The sequence below is a fragment of the Hyla sarda genome, chromosome 5, assembly GCF_029499605.1.
Source record: "Hyla sarda isolate aHylSar1 chromosome 5, aHylSar1.hap1, whole genome shotgun sequence".
In the NCBI taxonomy this organism is placed as follows: Eukaryota; Metazoa; Chordata; class Amphibia; order Anura; family Hylidae; genus Hyla; species Hyla sarda.
In genome coordinates this window covers 302,215,442-302,238,462 of record NC_079193.1, presented here as the reverse complement: position 1 = coordinate 302,238,462, position 23,021 = coordinate 302,215,442, and the positions used below count along the sequence as shown (strand labels likewise).

The window sequence follows — 23,021 nt, the reverse complement described above, 5'->3', positions numbered from 1 at the left end:
CGTGATGTCACGGCCCGCCCCTTTCAATACAAGTCTATGGGAGGGGGCGTTGCGGTCATCACACCCCCTCCCATAGACTTGCATTAAGGGGACGGGCCGTGATGTCACGAGGGGCGGCACCATGACGTCACGCGGCTCCGTCCCCTGTATCGCCCGTTATTACGCACAGAGCGAACTCGCTCTGTGCTGTAATGATAGCGCGGTGCCGCAGCGGGGATCCCGGGGGTCCCCAGCAGCGGGACCGCGGCGATCTGACATCTTATCCCCTATCCTTTGGAAAGGGGATAAAATGTCTAGGGGCGGAATACCCCTTTAAGTAGAAGTAATTTACAAATCTGTTAAAAGGGGTACTCCGCTTCTAGACATCTTATCCCCTATCCAAAGGATAGGGGATAAGATGTCAGATTGCCGGGGTCCCGCTGCTGGGGACCCCCTGGATCTACCATGCAGCACCCACCTGTAGCGGCTTCCGGAACCGCTGGAGGTCCTCAGGTTGAGTCCATCTCGACCACCGGGACGGAAGATCGTGACGTCACGACTCCACCCCCGTGTGACCTCACACCCCGCCCCTCAATGCAAGTCTATGGGAGGGGCGGAGGACCCCTTTAACTTTCTGGCACCAGTTGATTAAAAAAAAAAAGTTTTCCACGGGAGTACCCCTTTAAGTCCTGCCATAGTACAGGAGCATAGGTGGGCTCTTAAAGGAAACCTGTCACATTAAAAATGCAGTCCAACATGCAATCATCATGTTAGGGCTTATTCATCCTATGGAATTTTTTAAGTGGAGAAACTACGCTTGTAAATTCCAGTGCAGTAGCCTCCCGCTGCCATTAACCCCTTAAGGACCAGGCCCATTTTATTTTTGCATTTTTGTTTCTTCCTCCTTGCCTTATAATAATCATAACTCTCTTATATTTCCATCCACAGACCCATATGAGGGCTTGTTTTTTTGCGTCACCAAGAAAACCGCAATTTAGCAAATTTTGGAAGGTTTTGTTTTCACGCTGTACACTTTCCAGTAAAAATGACATGTTTTCTTTATTCTGAGGGCCAATACGATTAAAATGGTACCCATGTTATATGCTTTTCTATAATTGTACCGCTTAAAAAAAAAATCTCAAACCATTTTAACAAAATTAGTATGTTTGAAATTGCCCTATTTTGATGACCTATAACTTTCTCATTTTCCGTATATGGGGCGATATGAGGGCTCATTTTTTGCGCCATAATCTGTAGTTTTTATCAGTACCACTTTTGCTTAGGTTTTACTTTTTATTAATTTTTTTGGGAATAAAATGTGACCAAAAAGCAGCAATTTTGGACTTTTGAATTTTTTTTAACGTTTTTCGTTCACCGTACGGGATAATTAATAATATATTTTAATAGTTCAGACTTTTACGCACGTGGCGATACTTTTAACTTTTTTATTGGGGAGGGTATTTTCACTTTTTTTATTTTAAATTTTTTACACTTTTTATGTCTCCATAGGGGACTATTCATAGCAATTTGTTGATTGCTAATACTGTTCAGTGCTATGTGTAGGACACAGCACTGATCAGTATTATCGGTGCTCCCGGGAGACGGCCGGAGCCAGGTGAGGGGACCTCCGGCCGCCATGCTGGATGATCAGATCCCCGCGGCAGCGCTGCGGGCGATCTGATCATCCATTCTAAGTACCACACTGCCGCGATCTGTATAAATCACGGCATCTGAGGGGTTAATGGCGGAAATCCACGCGATTGCGGATGTCCGCCATTAATGACGGGTCCGTGGCTGCTGATAGCAGCCGGGACCTGCCGCAAGCACCGCTCCAGTGCTCGCGATCATGGCAGCGCGTAAATGTACGTCATGGTGCGTTAACCCCTTAAGGACCAACACAAGTAAACCTGTATGCCCCTGAAAGACCAGGCCTGTTTTTTCAAATCAGGGATGTCTGTCTTTATTAGAGAATAACTCTGGTAATGTTTTGCCAATCACGATAATTCTGACATTGTTTTTTTGTCACAAGTTGTCCTTCATGTACATAGTAAAAGTAAGCCGATATCATTTGTAGTTTTTTTTTTTACAATGTAAAAAATCATGACATTTTTACAAAAAATTACGATTTTTTGCTATTTTAACACTAATAGGTTGCATATATTTATACTTACTGACCAAATAGTTTATGAAACTTATACGTTCAGATTTCTATTTTGACGTCATTTTTTTTGTTTTTAATTAACATTTTAAATTAGTTAGAAGCCTAACAATTTAACTTGAAATTTTTAAAATTTGAAAAGTGCATCTTTTTTTATGTGCTATGCAAGGTTTGCAGAAATTAAAAGGTAGTAGAACATAGGAACACCCCGCCAAATGACCCCATTTTAAAAACTAGACCCCTCAAGGTATTCGGTAGGGGGTACAGTGAGTATTTTAACTCCATAGTTTTTTGGCAGGAATTATTACAAAGTCAGTGTTAAAAATTCACAATTTGCAATTTTTCACAAATGCATCATTTGGGGGGCATATTTTTTGTACATCACTTCTGATATTGAAAGAAATGCACCCTATATTTTATTTAGCTGCTTGTCCCATGTTCGGAAATACCCCCGCTTTGGCCATATATGGTTCCTTGGCCGCGTGGTAGGACTCAGAAGGAGAGGAGCGCCATTTGGCTTTCAGGGCAGAACAGTACCCCCACCCCCACAAGTGACCCCATTTATTGGCTGGACCAGGGACCTCTCTGATTGGTCCTTGGTCGGCTGGCAGTATAACGCGTCTGTCTGTGACAGTTAAGGCTCCTGATGGATATATCCGCCATGTTGTGGGAATAAGCACCCGTTCATGGCGTATATATCCATCACTGCTGCGGCTGGGTAGCTCAGTGTGTCCACTCATGACTGCCGGCGGGAAATCCGCCGCTATGACTGGACACACAAAGCTACCCAGCCGCAGCAGCTAGCTCATTACCGTGACTGCTGCATAATGTGTAGGATCACATGGTGGACATCCGCAGCATATTACATGCTGCGGATGTCCGCCAATGCGATCCTACACATTATGCTTTTTTTTTTAATTAGATTCATTTAATAAATGTATTTTTAATATATATACTTATTTATTTTTTTACACTTTTATTACATTTTTATTTATTTTTACACTTTTATTTTATTTATTTATTTATTTATTTTTACACTTTTTAATGCTTTGGAATACTTAGTATTACAAAGCATTGCAGTTATATGCTGCCTGCCAGTTTTCACTAGCAGGCAGCATATTAGGACGTGCTTCTGGCACTTCCTTTCAGGCAATGCCCAGGGCAGACCTGGGGGTCTTTGTAGGACCCCCGGCTGCCCAGGTATGTAGCAGCACCCTGCGATGCTCCGGGGTGCTGCAGGAGAGACAGAGGGAGCCCCCTCCCTCTGTCAGAACTCCTTACAGCGCGCGGTCACTTCTGACCGCGGCTGTAAGGGTTAAGCTGTCGGGAGTAAAGTGAACTTCACTCCCGGCAGTGCGGCAGGTCCCGGCCAGCCGCGTATTACACACAGCACCCCGCGATCGCGATGCGGGTGCTGCAGGGGTGACAGAGGGAGCCCCCTCCCTCTGTCATAACACTTACAGCCCGCGGTCACTTCCGACCGCGGCTGTATGGGTTAAAACTGCCGGCACCGAAGTTTACTTCGGTCCTGGCAGTGCAGCAGGGTCCCGGCTGTGTGAAACAGCCGAGTCCCTGCCGCGATCTCGTGGGTGCACTGGGCAGCACCCACGAGAATAATGAACGAGTATAGACGTCCAGGTGCGGGAACAGCTGCCAAACTGGACGTCTATACTCGTCCGTGGTCGTTATAGGGTTAAGTACCACGTCACCATGATGTACATTTACATCCATTGTCGTTAAGGAGTTAAAGGGGTACTCAAGGTGGAAAACTTTTTTTTTTTTTTTTTTTTTTTTTATCAGCTGGTGCCAGAAAAATAAACAGATTTGTAAATTACTTCTATTAAAAAATCTTAATCCTTCCAGTACTTATTAGCTGCTTAATACTACAGAGGAAATTATTTTTCTTTTTGGAACACAGAGCTGTCTGCTGACATCTCTGTCCATTTTAAAGGGGTACTCCGGTGGAAAACTTTTTAAGTTTAAAAGGAAAACTGTCAGATATTTTCTCCGCACTATCCACTGTACTGGTGGATAGTGAAGGAGACGCTGATTCCAACGAGCCCTACCTTCCCGGATCCGCCCGGCCGTTCGCCCGCAATTGTAGTTTTATTCTATATGTATATCTTGCTGTAACTGGCTTCTGCAGCTTAACTGGCACTGACGTCAGCGCTGTTTATGAATATTCATCCTCCCTCCCTCCAGCTCTCCCTCTCTTCACCGCTCCTAACTGGAGGGAGGGGGAATGAATATTCATAAGCGGCGCTGATGTCAGTGCCAGTTAACCTGCAGAAGCCCCGCCCGTGCCAGTTACAGCAATATATACACTTAGAATAAAACTACCATTGCGGGCGAATGGCCGGGCGGATCCGGGCAGGGTAGAGCTCGTTTTAATCAGCGTCTCCCGTACTATCCACCAATACCTGTGGATAGTGCGGGAGAAAATATCTGACAGTTTTCCTTTAAATGAACTGATGCCAGAAAGTTAAACAGATTGGTAAATGACTTCTATTTAAAAATATTAATCCTTTTAGTACTTTTTAGCAGCTGTATGCTAAAGAGGAAATTCTTTTCTTTTTGAATTTCTTTTTTGTGTTGTCAACAGTGCTCTCTGCTGGAACTGTCCAGAGCAGCATTGGTTTGCTATGGGATTTTCTCCTGCTCTGATACAGGCATCAGGTGTCAGCAGAGAGCACTGTGGACAAGACAAAAAAAAAATTCAAAAAGAAATGAATGTTTTAATAGAAGTAATTTAAAAATCTGTTTAACTTTCTGGCACCAGTTCTTTAAAAAAAATAAAAAAATAATGTTTTCCACTGGAGTACCCCTTTAATTAAAATATGAAAAGGTGAATACTAGCTGGGATCGCCAACAATTCTGAGAACAGAAGATTATTGTCCCCAGGAGAGCCCCGCTGCAATTGTTAGTCATTAGCCAGGGAAGTGTGCGGCATTGCGTTCCACTGCCCAGCAGGTCGAGAGATTCTTACATTTCTATATGTAGACTTCTACATAGATCAGTGTTTCCCAACCAGTGTGCCTCCAGCTGTTGCAAAACTACAACTCCCAGCCAAAGGCTGTCCGGCCATAGTTGTAGTTTTGCAACAGCTGGAGGCACACTGGTTGGGAAACACAGACATAGATAGTGAGACCTGATGCAATCAACAATTTTTTACATGTCTTACGTTGTTTTTGACAACTTGCAACAGTAACATTTAAAAGAAAACAGAGCTACTGATAAAGGTTTATGTTAACTAAAACTATAAGGGCCCATTCACACTAAGGAATATCTGCCCGGGTGGGGCCACCAAAATAATGCCATCCCCCTGACGGCAATGCAGCCAGCACGGAATGTTGATTCTTTCAGAGGTGTCCAGATTCCGGCAATTCCACAGCAGAAATTCTGCAGTGTGAACAGGTCAATGGAAATCCCAGGGACTACAATCCTAGCATCATGCAGTGAAAATTCATAGTGCCCCCCCCCCCCCCCCCCCCTAAAATGATTAATGCAGTGTTTCCCAACCAGGATGCCTCCAGCTGTTGCAAAACTACAACTCCCTGGCACCCTGGTTGGGTAACACTGGATTATGGAGTCACAAAACACTTTGTTGCCATAGCAACCAATCACATCACAGCTTTTAAATCTCAAGCACAAAACACCATATAAAAGCTGCGATGTTATAGGTTGCTACATCTCAGTTCCAGCCACAGTTACACTGTAACAACACTGCATGTACTCATGTATCTGCTTCCAAAACAAGTGACGTCATTGCCCATAGATCAGCAGTGGACTGGGTGACGCTTCCAGCTGCGGCTCCTCAGTATGTGAACAGAACCGGGTCCAGCAGAGGATACAGCGCAGGTCTGGAGTTACCCGGGTGACACGTCCTTTATTACACAGCGCACTGCTATAACTACCGCACACTGCTCAGGTAACCGTACACACTACAACACCACTCACAGCCCCGCAGCATCATTACCCAGCGCTCCGGCCGCAGCTGCTCCTCTCCGCCGCCGTGTGTGTGAACAGCCGTTAGCTGTGCGTCTCTGTGGTGACAGGCTCCGCCCCCCGGTGCTCAGCTGAATTTTTGGTCTAAAAGTGTGTTCTGGCGCCCCTAGTGGAAAGGAGGATCACGAGTGTGCAGTTTCATGTAATGTTTTGGGTCTATTCACACGTACAGTATTCTATGCAGATTTGATGCGCAGGATTTCAAGCAGTGCTCAATCATTCTGTTTACATTGAAATCTGCAGCAGAAAATCCTGCACAACAAATCTGCACAAAATACTGTACATGTGAATAGACCATTAATGGGCATCTGCAGCAGAAAACACTTATCCCACTTAAACACTTAACACAACATCATAATACAAGGGACACATGGTGATGTCACAGTACATAGACAATAAACACAACATCATAATACAAGGGTACCACACATGGTGATGTCACAGTACAGAGACAATAAACACAACATGATAATACAAGGGTACCACACATGGTGATGTCACAGTACAGAGACAATAAACACAATATCATAATACAAGGGACACATGGTGATGTCACAGTACATAGACAATAAACACAACATCATAATACAAGGAACACAAGGTGATGTCACAGTACATAGACAATAAACACAACATCATAATACAAGGGTACCACACATGGTGATGTCACAGTACAGAGACAATAAACACAATATCATAATACAAGGGACACATGGTGATGTCACAGTACATAGACAATAAACACAACATCATAATACAAGGGTACCACACATGGTGATGTCACAGTACTGAGACAATAAACACAACATCATAATACAAGGAACACAAGGTGATGTCACAGTACATAGACAATAAACACAACATCATAATACAAGGGTACCACACATGGTGATGTCACAGTACAGAGACAATAAACACAATATCATAATACAAGGGACACATGGTGATGTCACAGTACATAGACAATAAACACAACATCATAATACAAGGGTACCACACATGGTGATGTCACAGTACATAGACAATAAACACAATATCATAATACAAGGATACCACACAAGGTGATGTCACAGTACACTGACAATAAACACAACATTATAATACAAGGGTACCACACATGGTGATGTCACAGTACAGAGACAATAAACACAACATCATAATACAAGGGACACATGGTGATGTCACAGTACTGAGACAATAAACACAACATCATAATACAAGGAACACAAGGTGATGTCACAGTACATAGACAATAAACACAACATCATAATACAAGGGACACATGGTGATGTCACAGTACAGAGACAATAAACACAACATCATAATACAAGGGTAACACACAAGGTGATGTCACAGTACACTGACAATAAACACAACATGATAATACAAAGGTACCACACAAGGTGATGTCACAGTACACTGACAATAAACACAACATCATTATACAAGGGTACCACACAAGGTGATGTCAAAGTACATAGACAATAAACACAACATGATAATACAAGGGTACCACACATGGTGATGTCACAGTATATAGACAATAAACACAACATCATAATACAAGGGTAACACACATGGTGATGTCACAGTACACTGACAATAAACACAACATCATAATACAAGGGTAACACACATGGTGATGTCACAGTACACTGACAATAAACACAACATCATAATACAAGGGTACCACACATGGTGATGTCACAGTACACAGATAATAAACACAACATCATAATACAAGGGTACCACAAATGGTGATGTCACAGTACATAGACAATAAACAAAATATCATAATACAAGGATACCACACAAGGTGATGTCACAGTACATAGACAATAAACACAACATCATAATACAAGGGTACCACACAAGGTGATGTCACAGTACACTGACAATAAACACAACATCATAATACAAGGGTACCACACAAGGTGATGTCACAGTACACTGACAATAAACACAACATCATAATACAAGGGTACCACACGGTGATGTCACAGTACATAGACAATAAACACAACATCATAATACAAGGGTACCACACATGGTGATGTCACAGTACAGAGACAATAAACACAACATCATAATACAAGGGTACCACACATGTGATGTCACAGTACATAGACAATAAACACAACATCATAATACAAGGGTACCACACAAGGTGATGTCACAGTACATAGACAATAAACACAACATCATAATACAAGGGTACCACACAAGGTGATGTCACAGTACATAGACAATAAACACAACATCATAATACAAGGGTACCACACGGTGATGTCACAGTACACTGACAATAAACACAACATCATAATACAAGGGACACATGGTGATTTCACAGTACATAGACAATAAACACAACATCATAATACAAGGGTACCACACATGGTGATGTCACAGTACATAGACAATAAACACAATATCATAATACAAGGATACCACACAAGGTGATGTCACAGTACATAGACAATAAACACAACATGATAATACAAGGGTACCACACATGGTGATGTCACAGTACATAGACAATAAACACAACATGATAATACAAGGGTACCACACATGGTGATGTTACAGTACATAGACAATAAACACAATATCATAATACAAGGGACACATAGTGATGTCACAGTACATAGACAATAAACACAACATCATAATACAAGGGTACCACACATGGTGATGTCACAGTACATAGACAATAAACACAATATCATAATACAAGGATACCACACAAGGTGATGTCACAGTACACTGACAATAAACACAACATTATAATACAAGGGTACCACACATGGTGATGTCACAGTACATAGACAATAAACACAACATCATTATACAAGGGTACCACACATGGTGATGTCACAGTACATAGACAATAAACACAACATCATTATACAAGGGTACCACACATGGTGATGTCACAGTACATAGACAATAAACACAACATGATAATACAAGGGTACCACACATGGTGATGTCACAGTACATAGACAATAAACACAACATGATAATACAAGGGTACCACACATGGTGATGTTACAGTACATAGACAATAAACACAACATGATAATACAAGGGACACATGGTGATGTCACAGTACATAGACAATAAACACAACATGATAATACAAGGGTACCACACATGGTGATGTCACAGTACATTGACAATAAACACAACATGATAATACAAGGGTACCACACATGGTGATGTCACAGTACATAGACAATAAACACAACATCATAATACAAGTTTAACACACAAAGGTGATGTCACAGTACAGAGACAATAAACATTAAAGGGGTACTCCAGTGGAAAACTTTTTATTTTAAATCAACTGGTGCCAGAAAGTTAAACAGATTTGTAAATTACTTCTATTAGAAAATCTTAATCCTTCCAGTACTTATTAGCTGCTGAATACTGCAAAGAAAATTCTTTTCAGTTTGGAAACCAGAGCTCTCTGCTGACATCATGACCACAGTGCTCTCTGCTGACATCTCAGTCCATTTTAAAGGAGAACTCCAGACTAGAAAAATTGTCCTCCATACTGCCGGCAGTAAAAAAAAAACAAATAGATACATACCTTCCTTCGCTCCCCCGGGGCCTCCAGTAACCCACTCCGGTCTCCGCCGCGATCCTCTTCCTGGTTGCCGGTGGTTGGCGAGTCATACTGCCCTCAGCCTATCACCGGCCGCAGCGAAGTCCCGACTTGGCCGGCGATACTGTGACATCACTTATTGCATTATCTTTGTATTGTGACATTAAAGGGGTACTCCGGTGGGTAATAAACAGTAACATCATAATACAACTATAACATGCATGTGGATGGATGATGAACAGAACATCATAATACAAGTTATGTCACAGTACAGAGACAATAAAAACTGCATTTTAATACTACTATAATGCACATAGTGATGTCACTGTACAGGGGTAATAAACATATCCTCCTAGTACAAGGATAATGTGCTCAGTGACGTCACTGTACTGGGGTAATAAACAGTGATGTCACAAGAATAATGCATAAGGTGATGTTACTGTACAGGGTATTGAACACAGCATCATAGCACAATGATAATGCACACAGTGATGCCACTATACAGGTATGGAAATAGCTCTAAACATGTTCGATACCCTAGAAATAAACTTATGCCCTCTATGTTCGCCATGTTTCAATAAAGAAATAAAAATTATATTTTTTTTCTTCAAAACTGCATTATATGATTGGCTTTATTTCTTTTGCTTTATACAGTGATCCCTCAACTTACAATGGCCTCAACATACAATAGTTTCAACATACAATGGTCTTTTCTGGACCATCGTAAGTTGAAACCAGACTCAACATACAATGTACAGACAGTCCAGATCTGTGAAACGTGTCAATGGCTTGAAGAACCGACCAATCAAAATGGGCATTCACTGGTAAAACACCTGTATTACTGAAGTGTATGCACTGACTGGTGTCTGGTATTACATGTTCTGTACACTTTACCTGTATCTGGGTTAGCTGCTCCTTTGGATACCAGGTGAGGGCGACTCCATTACTTTTTTGGGACATTGCGTGTACTGTACAGGACCCTGAAGACGCTCCTGTCCTCTACATAGACCAGTGTTTCCCAAGCAGGGTGGCCCCAGCTTTTGCAAAACTACAACTCCCAGCATGCCCGGACAGCCTTAGGCTGTCCGGGCATGCTGGGAGTTGTAGTTTTGCAACAGCTGGAGGCTCCCTGCTTGGGAAACACTGACATATACAGTGATTACACTGTAAGGACTTGCTTTATCTATATTATTTATCTACTCATTTTTTTCTCACTTTTTCCTATTTTTTGGATGACATTTTGGTGCCTTTAGAACCAATTACCACGTTTCCATAGAGTTCTGGTCTCAACATACAATGGTTTCAACTTACAATGGTCGTCCTGGAACCAATTAATATTGTAACTTGAGGGACCACTGTATACAGTACTCGTAATTACAGTAATTACACTGAGTTACCATTAGGTGGCACTCTTCTGAACTAGCATCTGCTACAGTTCCCGTTCCCTGACACAATGGATCGTACCATTATAAAATAAAGGGTGATACCAGTGATAAACGCCCTTACATCCGAAACAAAGTCTACTACAGTGTCCATATGTAAAATGTTCTTTTTAAAACAGTACAGATTCGGCATGGTAAGGTTTCCTCTGAGAAGTCAAACACATGTTCTGTATCAGACCTCCCCTCTACTGGGTGGATGTGAAGGTACCGGTCACTGACATGCGCACTGGCGAGTGTTGTGTCTCGGCTCCGGTAAGATGGCGGCCGGCGGCAGTAATGTAGCCCAAAAGACCTGGGAGCTCTCCAATAACATGCAGGAGGTGCAGAGCATTGACGAGATCTACAAGTATGACAAGAAGCAGCAGCAGGAGATTCTGGCTGCTAAACCGTGGACCAAGGAGTAAGTGCGGACACCGGGGACAGAGAGAGCTGACGGGCTGTGGGGCCGGGTGACAGGGGGGAGGGTGGACGGTAATACAGAGTCATGTGGTGGGTCGGGAGATGTCAGGGTGAACAGTGATCACATAGATTACTGCGTTGCCCTTAGCAACCCATCAGATTCCAGATCTTTTTTTTAAAGCAGTGGTCTCCAAACTGTGTCCCTCCAGAGGTTGCAAAACTACAACTCCCAGCATGCCCGGACAGCCGTTGGCTGTCCGGGCATTCTGGGAGTTGTAGTTTTGCAACACCTGGAGAGCCGCACTTTGGAGACCAGTGTCCTAAAGGAATGGAGAAGTGAAACTGGTGTCCTGATTGGTTTGTACAGGCCGCAGCTGTACGGGCATGCTGGGAGTTGTAGTTTTGCTACATCTGGAGGACCACATTTTGCAGACCAGTGTCCTAAATAATTGGTGAAGTGAAACTGGTGGCCTGATTGGTTTGTACAGGCAATGAGTGTCCTGGTTTGCTGGGAGTTGTAGTTTTACCACATCTGAAAGGCCGCAGTTTAGAGACCACTGTTCTAAAGCATTGGGGAAGTGAAACTGGTGTCCTGATTGGTTGGTACAGTGGTCCCTCAACATACGATGGTAATCCGTTCCAAATGGACCATCGTTTGTTGAAACCATCGCATGTTGAGGGATCCGTGCAATGTAAAGTATAGGACAGTGGTCTACAACCTGCGGACCTCCAGATGTTGCAAAACTACAACACCCAGCATGCCTGGCCCGGACAGCCGTTGGCTGTCCGGGCATGCTGGGTGTTGTAGTTTTGCAACATCTGGAGGTCCGCAGGTTGTAGACCACTGTTAGAGGAAGTTGTACTCACCTGTCCCCGCCGCTCTGGACCGTCACCGCTGCCCTGGATGTCGCCGTCCATCGCTGTCGCAGCGTCCCCGGGGTGTCCCCGACGCTCCGGCAAGGCCTCTGCTTCCCCGGCATCTTCTCTCTCCGTCGCCGCCATCACGTCGCTACGCACGCCGCCCCTATTGGATGACAGGATGGCGGTGCGCAGCGATGTGATGACGATGGAGAGCGCCGACGATGCAGGGGATCCTGAAGAGGACGCGCCGGAGCCCCGAGGACAGGTAAGTGATTGTCAGCGTAGCACACGGGGCACCGTAAACGGCTATCTGGTGGCAGCTGAAGTAGTCTGCGCTGCCGGATAGCCGTTTATGCGATGGCCCCAACATATAAAAGCATCGTATGTTGATGCTGCCTTCAACATGCCATGGCCTCTGAGAGGCCATCGCATGTTGAAATGATCGTATGTCGGGGCCATCGGAGGTCGAGGGGTCACTGTACAGACAACTTTGTCTCTCTCCTCCATTAAATCTTCTGACAGACACTAGAATGATGGATGAAGCGTAGAACAAGCAGTTGCTCGTTGGATGACTGATCGGTGGCCCTATTAAAATGGACAACATGGCCTGTTCATGTAATAGGGCCCTAACACGAGAAGCTAAAAGAAATTCTAGGAAGCCTCATACCAGGACATATTTTGGTCCTGAGAGAATGTATCTGTTCTTGGAGTCGGTAGATAAATACTCTGACTCCGCAGTTTTTTGTACCTCAGACTCCTCTGTATTAATATGCGAATGTATTTATAAACACTTAGTTGAATCCAAGAAGCTGTTCCACCAAGTTCTTCTAAGCTCTTCTAGCAAAGAGAGGTAGTTGGGCAGAAGCTGCTGCCTTCTCCTTTTTGTGTGATCTGCTGCTGAAGATAGGACAGTGGGAGGATCCAGGAAGGGGCATTTATTATAAAACATGATTTCCCTAGTAGAATCCCATAGTCATGTTTAATGTTTAAGCTAACAATCAGAGTTTACAAGTTTTTTATAGCCTTAGCTGAATGGCAGCAGTTTTTCCAATGGTTTACAGCTTCAGTCTTGAACTATTGACCCTCCATTCCCTTCACTTATACAAGTTTCTCTAGTCCTGCAAAAAAACATATTTCCTTAACCCCTTATCAGTGAGAGGCTAGGTTACCCATGGGTTCCCTGTAACAGCAGAACTCAACACTATGAAAGTATAAGTATTGCCGCTCCTAATTGTGCGTTGCGTGCCATATAGTAAAGCACATGAAAAGCATGCTTCTTCACAGTCACTTAACGTGTTCGTTTTGCGGTTACGTGAGGCACTGCATGTATTGGTCTTTATTCTTACAATAGAGAAGTCATTAATTATAACTTTTTGTGAATTGGGACGTTTAAACTTGCTTTTCATTTAAATTCCAATCTAAATTTAGTAGGAGTCGGAGTCGGTGAATTGTTTGCCGACTCCGACTCCAGGTACCCAAAATTTTGTCCGACTCCACAGCACTGGTTCTCACTGTATCCTTATTTTGCTTTACAGTCACCATTACTTCAAGTACTGCAAAGTATCCGCCCTGGCACTGCTGAAGATGGTGATGCATGCCAGATCTGGAGGAAACCTGGAGGTGATGGGTCTGATGCTGGGAAAGGTGGATGGAGAAACCATGATTATTATGGATAGCTTTGCTTTACCAGTGGAAGGGACAGAAACCCGGGTGAACGCACAGGCCGCTGCCTATGAATACATGGCTGCATATATCGAAAATGCAAAGCAGGTACAGTGATTGTATGTAGAAAAGTAAGGCACCGGCACTACTGTGGGAACACGGGTGAAGAGAAGTCCACGATTATATCAGCCAAATCAAGAAACAAATCCAGAGCACTGGCTGCTGATCAAACATGGTTTATTAGAGGGAGGCAGTCAACAGGAGCAGACAGAGGGGGCAGCCGTCACCCTCACTGTTTCGTCATACCCTTCTGTTCCAAAAGCCCCACCTCTTTACATACACTTTATTGGCAATGTGCTAACAGTTGCAAAATTACATTAAAAGCCATTTAGTGAATAAGTGAATTTAAAAAGGTAAGTAAATTTTACTTGAGGTCTGAGTACTAGGTATGAACTTCTAAAATGGTGACTAATATACCATTCTGATACTTTGTAGCAAATATACAGGTCAGCAGCAACTCAAGGGGGTAGTTCAAGGAACTGAGGAACTGAACTTTTTAGACACACGATAGGGGACAAGTGTCTGGTTGTGGGGGGGTCCAACCACTGGTAACCCCCCCCCCCCCCTGCAATCACCTGTAGGGGGGCCTCGACTACTTACATGTACTCAAAGCAAAGCACCCCCCCCCCCCCCTCTTCTGTACAGAAGCAAGTGACAGCTTGATCAGCCAATCATTGGCTGCAGTAATTTCCCGCTTCAGCAGATATTTGGCTGAGCGGTCAATCTTTTCCATTCGTCCAGGAAAATGAGGGCTGGACTGGGCGGAGGACTCGTAAGTAGCCGGGGTCCTGTACAGGAGCGGGTCCCATCAGTCAGACCTCACACGATCAGACACTTATCCCCTATATAGATAAGTGTCTAAAAAAGTTCAGTTCTCAGGACTACCCCTTTAAAAGCACAGTGAATAAAATCATTAAGGTCATTCAGACTGAGTGGTCCCAGTGCTCACATCTTAAAGGGGTACTCCGGTGCTAAGACATCTTATCCATATCCAAAAGAAAGGGGATAAGATGGCTGATCTCGGGGTCACAATGCTCCGGCACCCGTGATTCGCTAGTAATCAGACCCGGAGCGTACGTGCTCCGGAGACTGATTAGAACTAGGTGCTGCGTGCAAGATCACGGGGGTCCCCAGCGGCGGGGACCAACGCGATCAGGCATCTTATCCCCTATCCTTTGGATAGGGCATATTATGTCTAAGCACCGGAGTACCCCTTTAAGTATGATCTGGGTTCCTTTACATAGTAGTAATTTACCTTGATCACCCCCCATGCTAGGGACCTGTACACACTTCAGTTCTACAAAGCGCAGGCAATCAGGATTGCTTTCATGTTGATTTTTGTGTGGTATCAATTTTGGGGACACCTTGCCAGTACAAATAGAATATAAGGGATCACTAAATCGATTATAAAAAGGACGTATAGTCTTACCAATATGAAATGCCCTACCCATGCAAATGATAGTGTGTACTTCACACCTAATTTTGCATGTCACGAATTATCTGATATGCCAAGATACTGCACCTAATTAAATATTTTTGACATTAAAGGGGTACAAACTGTTCCGAACGCTGGAGCTGGTGCCGGGAGCTCCTGACGTTGTAGCCACACCTCTTCATGACGTCTGCTGTCACACGCCCTCCTATAGACTTGCATTGAAGGGGCGTGGTGTGACTCCATGAGGGGGGCGGGGCTATGACGTCAGAAGCTCCCGGCGCCGGCTCCAGCATTCGGAACAGTTTGTTTCAAACGCTGAGCAGCAAAGTACCCCTTTTAGAAAAGAAAAACAATGTTTATATTGGCTGCACTTCATTCTCTTGAATTGTCTGCTGCTGAAATTCCTCAGTGTGAACGGTTCTTGCCGAAGACCCATTCACACTGATGGTAACGTTCACTGCGCGTTAACTATTTGGGCTGAACCTAAATGAAAAAATAACTTTTTTCCCTTTTATGTTTTCTGTTAATTAATGCCTATGGATGGAATTGACTGGCCTTGTCTCTAGCTTGGAGTATTTGTTACAAAGTATCAGAGACAAATGATGGGGAGGGACATAAAACATAACTTTTACTAGTTTATCACTAAAAACATATATTTAATAGTGAGTGTATACATGGGCAAAAGGTTGGCCCTCCAAAAAGACGCAATATATGGACTCCTGTTAGTCAATTACAATATCTCAATGCTGGCAGATATAGTCACTATCTCAGTCTGCACGTCTCCAAATTGTAGCCCGACGCGTTTCTGACAAAAGTCAAATGTCTTCCTCAGGGGCATAAGAGGAGACAGTGACTCAGTTGATGTTTAAGTATATTTAGTTTAGCATAGAGAGATCAATACTCTGAAATCAATATCTGAATCATATCCCAGTCGCGGATACAGTAGCGGCTTGGGTTGTGCTGGCCTGAATGAGTAGATACAGTACACAATAAAACAGTGAGCAGGGAATGCCTCAAATGGTCCAGTCTGTAGACCTGTTTGAGTTGCTGCGTCCACGCTCGTCTCCTGCGCAAACCCGCTGTGGCGGGGAGCCGTGCAGTTGTATCAGAGAGCTATATTTTAGGAGTTTATACCTTGTGACTTATCCCTCCTTTTTTTAAATTCTCTTCACTATGTCTTTTAGTGTAATTTTGCAACTGTTTGCACATTGTCAATAAAGTGTATTTAAAGAGGTAGGGATTTTGAAGCAGTGTTTGCTGTGAAGCGGCTGTCCCATCTGTCTGCTGCTGTTAACCGGCTCTCTCCTATAAACCGCATTTGATCACGTGTTTTTTTTTTTTTTGTTTTTTTTTTAGCCGGTGAATGCTCTATATTTATTTCTTGTTTTGGCTGATCTAATTTTTTATGTGAAACACTTGAGGTTTTACACTGAAACATTGTCACAGCTTTAATGTCTTTAAAGTGACGTGTGCTTTATTGGGCTCTGGTTGCCCCATTTTTTTGCTGTCTTTTCTTTGGAAATGTTTGTGCATTCAGTTTCAGGCCCATGTGATCTTCAGCACCAGCTGAGGCAACTGTACCACGCTGTGCGAAATTCTGTGCATGAGTCCCGTACTTCAGAAAAGGGCTTGTGCACGGATCCAAACATATACCATCAAAATGATAATACATACCTGTGTGTGTGAATGGCCGCTTTTGTTTTGGGTCCATCTGAAGAGTGGGGAAAACCTCACTACCCCATTAATGTTACAAATACACTTTTCTAACCCCTTAAGGACCAGGTCACTTTTCATTTTTTACTTTCATTTTTTCTGCCTCCTTTTCTAAAAATCGTAACACTTTCAATGTTGCACCTACAGACCCATATAAGGGCTTGTTTTTTGCGTCGCCAATTGTACTTTGTAAGGACATTAAGCAATTTCATAACAAAATCTATGGCAAAACTGAAAATAAAATATTTGTGGGGTGAAATGGAAACTTTGGGGGGGCTTTCATTTCTACGCAGTGCACTTTTTGGTAAAAATGACATCTTATCTTTATTCTGTAGGTCCATACGATTACAAGGACACCCTATTTATGTTGGTTTAATTTTATTTTACTACTTAAAAAAAAAAATTATAACTACATGCACCAAAATTATTATGCTTAAAATTGTCGTCTTCTGACCCCTATAACTTTTTTATGTTTCTGATGTTATTTTTTGTTTGCTTTTTATTGCTTTTTTATAGTATATGACCAAAAAATGCGCAGTTTTGAACTTTGGTGTTTTTTTTTTTTTTTATGTGTATGCCATCAACCGTGTGGTTTAACTAACCAGCTCGTGAGCACGCATCATACCCCGGTAATGGTACAGGTATGCCCTTGGTCCTTAAGAACCAGTACTCAAGGGTGTGTACCGGTACGCCCTTAGTCCTTAACGGGTTAAAGTGCTTTCGCCCATAAAGACAACTTGCCACCCTATCTACAGAATAGGTGATACGTGTTTTGATTTGTGGTGGTCCGACCTCTGGGACTCCTCCTAATCACAAGCACATGGATCCCTAGTGCAGAGCACTCCTCCTCCCTCCTGGGGTTTGGCGAATTGGTGTACAGGGCTTCATACCGGAAGCCAAGCCCTGTTTTTGTTATGCGGAGGGGAGAAGCGTCCTGCTGCAGCTCAGCACCACTAGTTTGCTACTTATACAAAAGGCACATTTATAACTTTACAAACAGAGATCAGCAAAAATAAAGGTATGGTTAATTTTATCCCCCTACCACCTATCTGCCAGGATCTGCAGCTTTGTATCTGATATTAATCTGACACTTTATGTTGAGAATGAACTCTTATTTTTCTCCAAAAGACCATAATAAGTTTGCCAGCAGAGAGCAGCAGACACCTTAATAATCACTTTCTCTTGGTCAGGTTGGAAGACTTGAAAATGCAATTGGATGGTACCACAGTCACCCTGGGTACGGCTGCTGGCTTTCGGGAATAGATGTCAGCACTCAAATGCTAAATCAACAATTCCAGGAACCCTTTGTTGCTGTTGTGGTGAGTGTTATGTCTTAAATCTTTTATAATAAAAATAAATTGTGTGCATAAATTAATATTCTGATATGTGTATCCCTATAATTCTAAAAGCAAGTAATTTCTTTATATATAATGTTACAACCATCACATACTCTTCCTTAGATCGATCCAACCAGGACAATATCTGCAGGCAAAGTCAATCTTGGAGCGTTCAGAACATACCCAAAGGTAATGTGTTGTGTAGCAATAGCTATTCATTTTATCACATTTTTGTCTGCCTCTGTAAATAAGATGGCCCACATTTACTATTGCTAACGTGCCAAAATGTTCGCACCACATGCACCAAAATTGTGGTGCATTTTATGTTCGTATATGTTCATATACATTATTTATTTTAAGTTATGTGATCATATAAATCATACTGTTTCTGATCATTAGGGGTACAAGCCTCCAGATGAAGGTCCATCAGAATACCAGACTATCCCCTTGAATAAAATAGAAGATTTTGGTGTGCATTGTAAACAGTAGGTATTATGTTATGGATCATTATTAGTAGGGATGCACCGATATATCGGCGGCCGATACATATCGGCCGAAAATAGCTATTTCGGCAAAATGCCGAAACAACTAAAAAAGTGCCGATAATGACCACCTCCCCTGCCCGCCCACAGCACAAGTTACAAACACTGCCAGTGGCAGAGGCACTCGTGGGCGGTGCAGGGGGGGCCGGCCGCACCGGCCGCAACATCGGGGGGGGGGGGGTTGCGCTCTCCGGGATAGGATTAGGAATACTTCTTTTTATGTGCCCGGGCCGGCTCCTGTGTGTGGCTGCAGGCGGGGGCCGGCCAGAGCATATAAAAACTAATACTGTGTACTAAAAACCAGGGGGCCTCCAGCTGTTGTGAAACTACAACTCCCAGCATGCCCGGACTGGCAAAGTCTGTCCGGGCATGCTGGGAGTTGTAGTTTCACAACAGCTGGAGGCCCCCTGGTTTTTAGTACACAGTATTAGTTTTTATATGCTCTGGCCGCCCCCGCCTGCAGCCACACACAGAGCCGGCCCGGGCACATAAAAAGAAGTATTCCTAATCCTATCCCGGACATCCCTGTGTCCCGAAAAATCTTTTCGGGACATAAGGATGTCCGGCGGTCACTCACCATTCCCCGGCGTCCTCCTGCGATCCTCCCGCGATCCTCCTTCGGTCCTTCGCTTCTCCGCCTCTATGGTCGTACGCACGGGACGTCACTGACGTCCCGTGCGTACAACCATAGAGACGCAGGAGGACCGCAGGATCGTCGCGGGAGAACGCACGCCGGCCGGGGCCTGGTAAGTGACCGCGTCATCTTGTTCAGTGTTCCGGTCACCGCTCCTCCGGTCCCAGCACCTACTGCTATGGTCCATAGGCCATAGCAGTAGATGTGACCCCGGGCCGGAGGAGCGGTGACCGGATCACTGTGGGGGCAGCAGTACAGATATACAGCCTCCAGCCATACACTGTATATGGCTGGAAGCTGTATGTCTGTGGGGTGGGGGGAGCTGCCTACAAATGTGGGGGGAGCTGCCTAATATTGGGGGGGGGGAGCTGCCTACTATTGTGGGGGGGAGCTGCCTACTATTGGGGGGGGGGGAGCTGCCTAATATTGTTGGGGGGAACTGCCTGATATTGTTGGGGGGAGCTGCCTAATATTGTGTGTGGGGGGAAGGGGGGGGGGGGGGAGCTGCCTAATATTGTGGGGGGGGGGGGGAGCTGCCTAATATTGTGGGGGGAGCTGCCTAATATTGTTGGGGGGAGCTGCCTAATATTGTTGGGGGGAGCTGCCTAATATTGTTGGGGGGAGCTGCCTAATATTGTGGGGGGGGGGGAGCTCCTTAATATTGTGGGGGGGGGGGAGCTCCTTAATATTGTGGGTGGGGGGGCTGCCTAATATTGTGGGGGAACTGCCTACTATTGTGGGGGAACTGCTGACCTAATGTGGGAGGGAGCTGCCTAAAAATGTGGGGGGAGCTGCCTAATATTGTTGGGGGGAGCTGCCTAATATTGTGTGGGAACTGCCTACTATTGTTGAGGGGAGCTGCCTACTATTGTGGGGAACCTGCCTACTATTGTGGGGGAAATGCTGACCTAATTTGGGAACCTGCCTACTGTTGCGGGGGAGCTGCCTACTATTGCGGGGGAGCTGCCTACTATTGCGGGGGAGCTGCCTACTATTGCGGGGGAGCTGCCTACTATTGCGGGGGAGCTGCCTACTATTGCGGGGGGAGCTGCCTACTATTGCGGGGGAGCTGCCTACTATTGCGGGGGAGCTGCCTACTATTGCGGGGGAGCTGCCTACTATTGCGGGGGAGCTGCCTACTATTGCGGGGGAGCTGCCTACTATTGCGGGGGAGCTGCCTACTATTGCGGGGGAGCTGCCTACTATTGCGGGGGAGCTGCCTACTATTGCGGGGGAGCTGCCTACTATTGCGGGGGAGCTGCCTACTATTGCGGGGGAGCTGCCTACTATTGCGGGGGAGCTGCCTACTATTGCGGGGGAGCTGCCTACTATTGCGGGGGAGCTGCCTACTATTGCGGGGGAGCTGCCTACTATTGCGGGGGAGCTGCCTACTATTGCGGGGGAGCTGCCTACTATTGCGGGGGAGCTGCCTACTATTGCGGGGGAGCTGCCTACTATTGCGGGGGAGCTGCCTACTATTGCGGGGGAGCTGCCTACTATTGCGGGGGAGCTGCCTACTAATGCGGGGGAGCTGGCAATCTAATGTGGGGGAGCTGGCAATCTAATGTGGGGGAATCTAATCTAATCTAATGAGCGGAGCACTGCATTTTACCAGAAGACGGGGAGAAGTCATTTTCGGTATCGGTTTCGGCCGGACATTTTTTTTTATTTCGGTTTCGTTTCGATTCTGAAATTTCCATTTCGGTGCACCTCTAATTATTAGGATACATTCACATGTGGCAGATTTGTTAGGAAAATGTTTGCGATTGCCCAATTCATCTGAATGGGGCTTGTAGAAATCTAGGTGCTTGCCTCAGAAATTTCTGCAACAAGAGAAAAGAATGTGTACATAAATCAGGACTGATGGAAGTATCTTTATGTATTATTCTGTTGTGTGTCTGTTGTATTGAGTCTTGAGTCATTTTATTCACCTGACCACCCTATTTAACCCCTTAAGGACCCAGCCAATTTTCACTGTAGGACCCGGCCATTTTTTGCACATCTGACCACTGTCACTTTAAGCATTAATAACTCTGGGATGCTTTTACATTTCATTCTGATTCCGAGACTGTTTTTTTGTGACATATTCTACTTTATGTTAGTGGTAAAATTTTGTCGATACTTGCATCATTTCTTGGTGAAAAATTCCAAAATTTGATGAAAAAATAGAAAATTTGGCATTTTTTTTACTTTGAAGCTCTCTGCTTACAAGGAAAATGAATATTCCAAATGAATTCTATATTGATTCACATATACAATATATCTACTTTATGTTTCCATGGAAGACATCAGAGGGCTTCAAAGTTCAGCAGCAATTTTCCCCAAAATTTTCAAAATCTAAATTTTTCAGGGACCAGTTCAGGTTTGAAGTGGATTTGAAGGGCCTTCATATTAGAAATACCCCACAAATTACCCCATTATGAAAACTGCACTCCTCAAAGTATTCAAAATGACATTCAAAAGGTTTGTTAACCCTTTAGGTGTTTCACAGGAATAGCAGCAAATTGAAGGAGAAAATTCAAAATCTTCATTTTTTACACTCGCATGTTCTTGAAGACCCAGTTATTGAATTTTTACAAGGGGTAAAAGGAGAGAAATCTTCCTAAAATGTGTAACCCAATTTCTCTCGAGTAAGAAAATACCTCATGTGTATGTCAAGTGTTCGGCGGACGCAGTAGAGGGTTCAGAAGGGAAGGAGCGACAGTGGGATTTTGGAGAGTGAGTTTTTCTGAAATGGTTTTTGGGGGGCATGTCACATTTAGGAAACCCCTATGGTTCCAGAACAGCAAAAAATAAACCACATGGCATACTATTTTGGAAACTACACCCCTCAAGGCGCGTAACAAGGGGTTCAGTGAGCCTTAACACCCCACAGGTGTTTGACGACTTTTCGTTAAAGTTGGATGTGTAAATTATTTTATTTTTTTCCACTAAAATGCTAGTTTTCCCTCAAATTACATTTTTTACAAGGGGTAATAGGACAAAATGCCCCCCAAAATTTGAAACCCCATCTCTTCTGAGTATGGAAATACCCCATGTGTGGACGTCAAGTGCACTGCGGGTGCACTACAATGCTCAGAAGAGGAGCACCATTGAGCTTTTGGGGAAAAAAATAGTTTGGAATGGAAGTCAGGGGCCATGTGCGTTTACAAAGCCCCCCGTGGTGCCAGAATAGTGGACCCCCACA

General features: G+C 44.2%; 2 protein-coding genes across 4 annotated transcripts in view; one reads left to right on the top strand and one right to left on the bottom strand.

Annotated features, from left to right (window-relative positions):
• The window catches only part of CSPP1 (centrosome and spindle pole associated protein 1), a 92,464-nt gene extending 86,284 nt beyond the window's left edge, over positions 1–6,180 (bottom strand). Inside the window, exon 1 of one of the 3 annotated variants that reach the window (XM_056522088.1) lies at positions 6,114–6,180. The gene's annotated coding sequence lies outside the window, so the exon portion shown is untranslated. The remainder of the gene's footprint in view (positions 1–6,113) is intronic. The other 2 variants (XM_056522089.1, XM_056522090.1) reach the window with 2 other exon arrangements.
• Positions 6,181–11,410: 5,230 nt separating this feature from the next.
• The window catches only part of COPS5 (COP9 signalosome subunit 5), a 28,395-nt gene continuing 16,784 nt past the window's right edge, over positions 11,411–23,021 (top strand). The window contains exons 1-5 of the mRNA XM_056522092.1: positions 11,411–11,591; positions 13,987–14,221; positions 18,512–18,640; positions 18,782–18,847; positions 19,058–19,143. Of these exons, the coding sequence (XP_056378067.1) occupies positions 11,449–11,591; positions 13,987–14,221; positions 18,512–18,640; positions 18,782–18,847; positions 19,058–19,143 (659 nt within the window). The 5' untranslated portion in view covers positions 11,411–11,448. The remainder of the gene's footprint in view (positions 11,592–13,986; positions 14,222–18,511; positions 18,641–18,781; positions 18,848–19,057; positions 19,144–23,021) is intronic.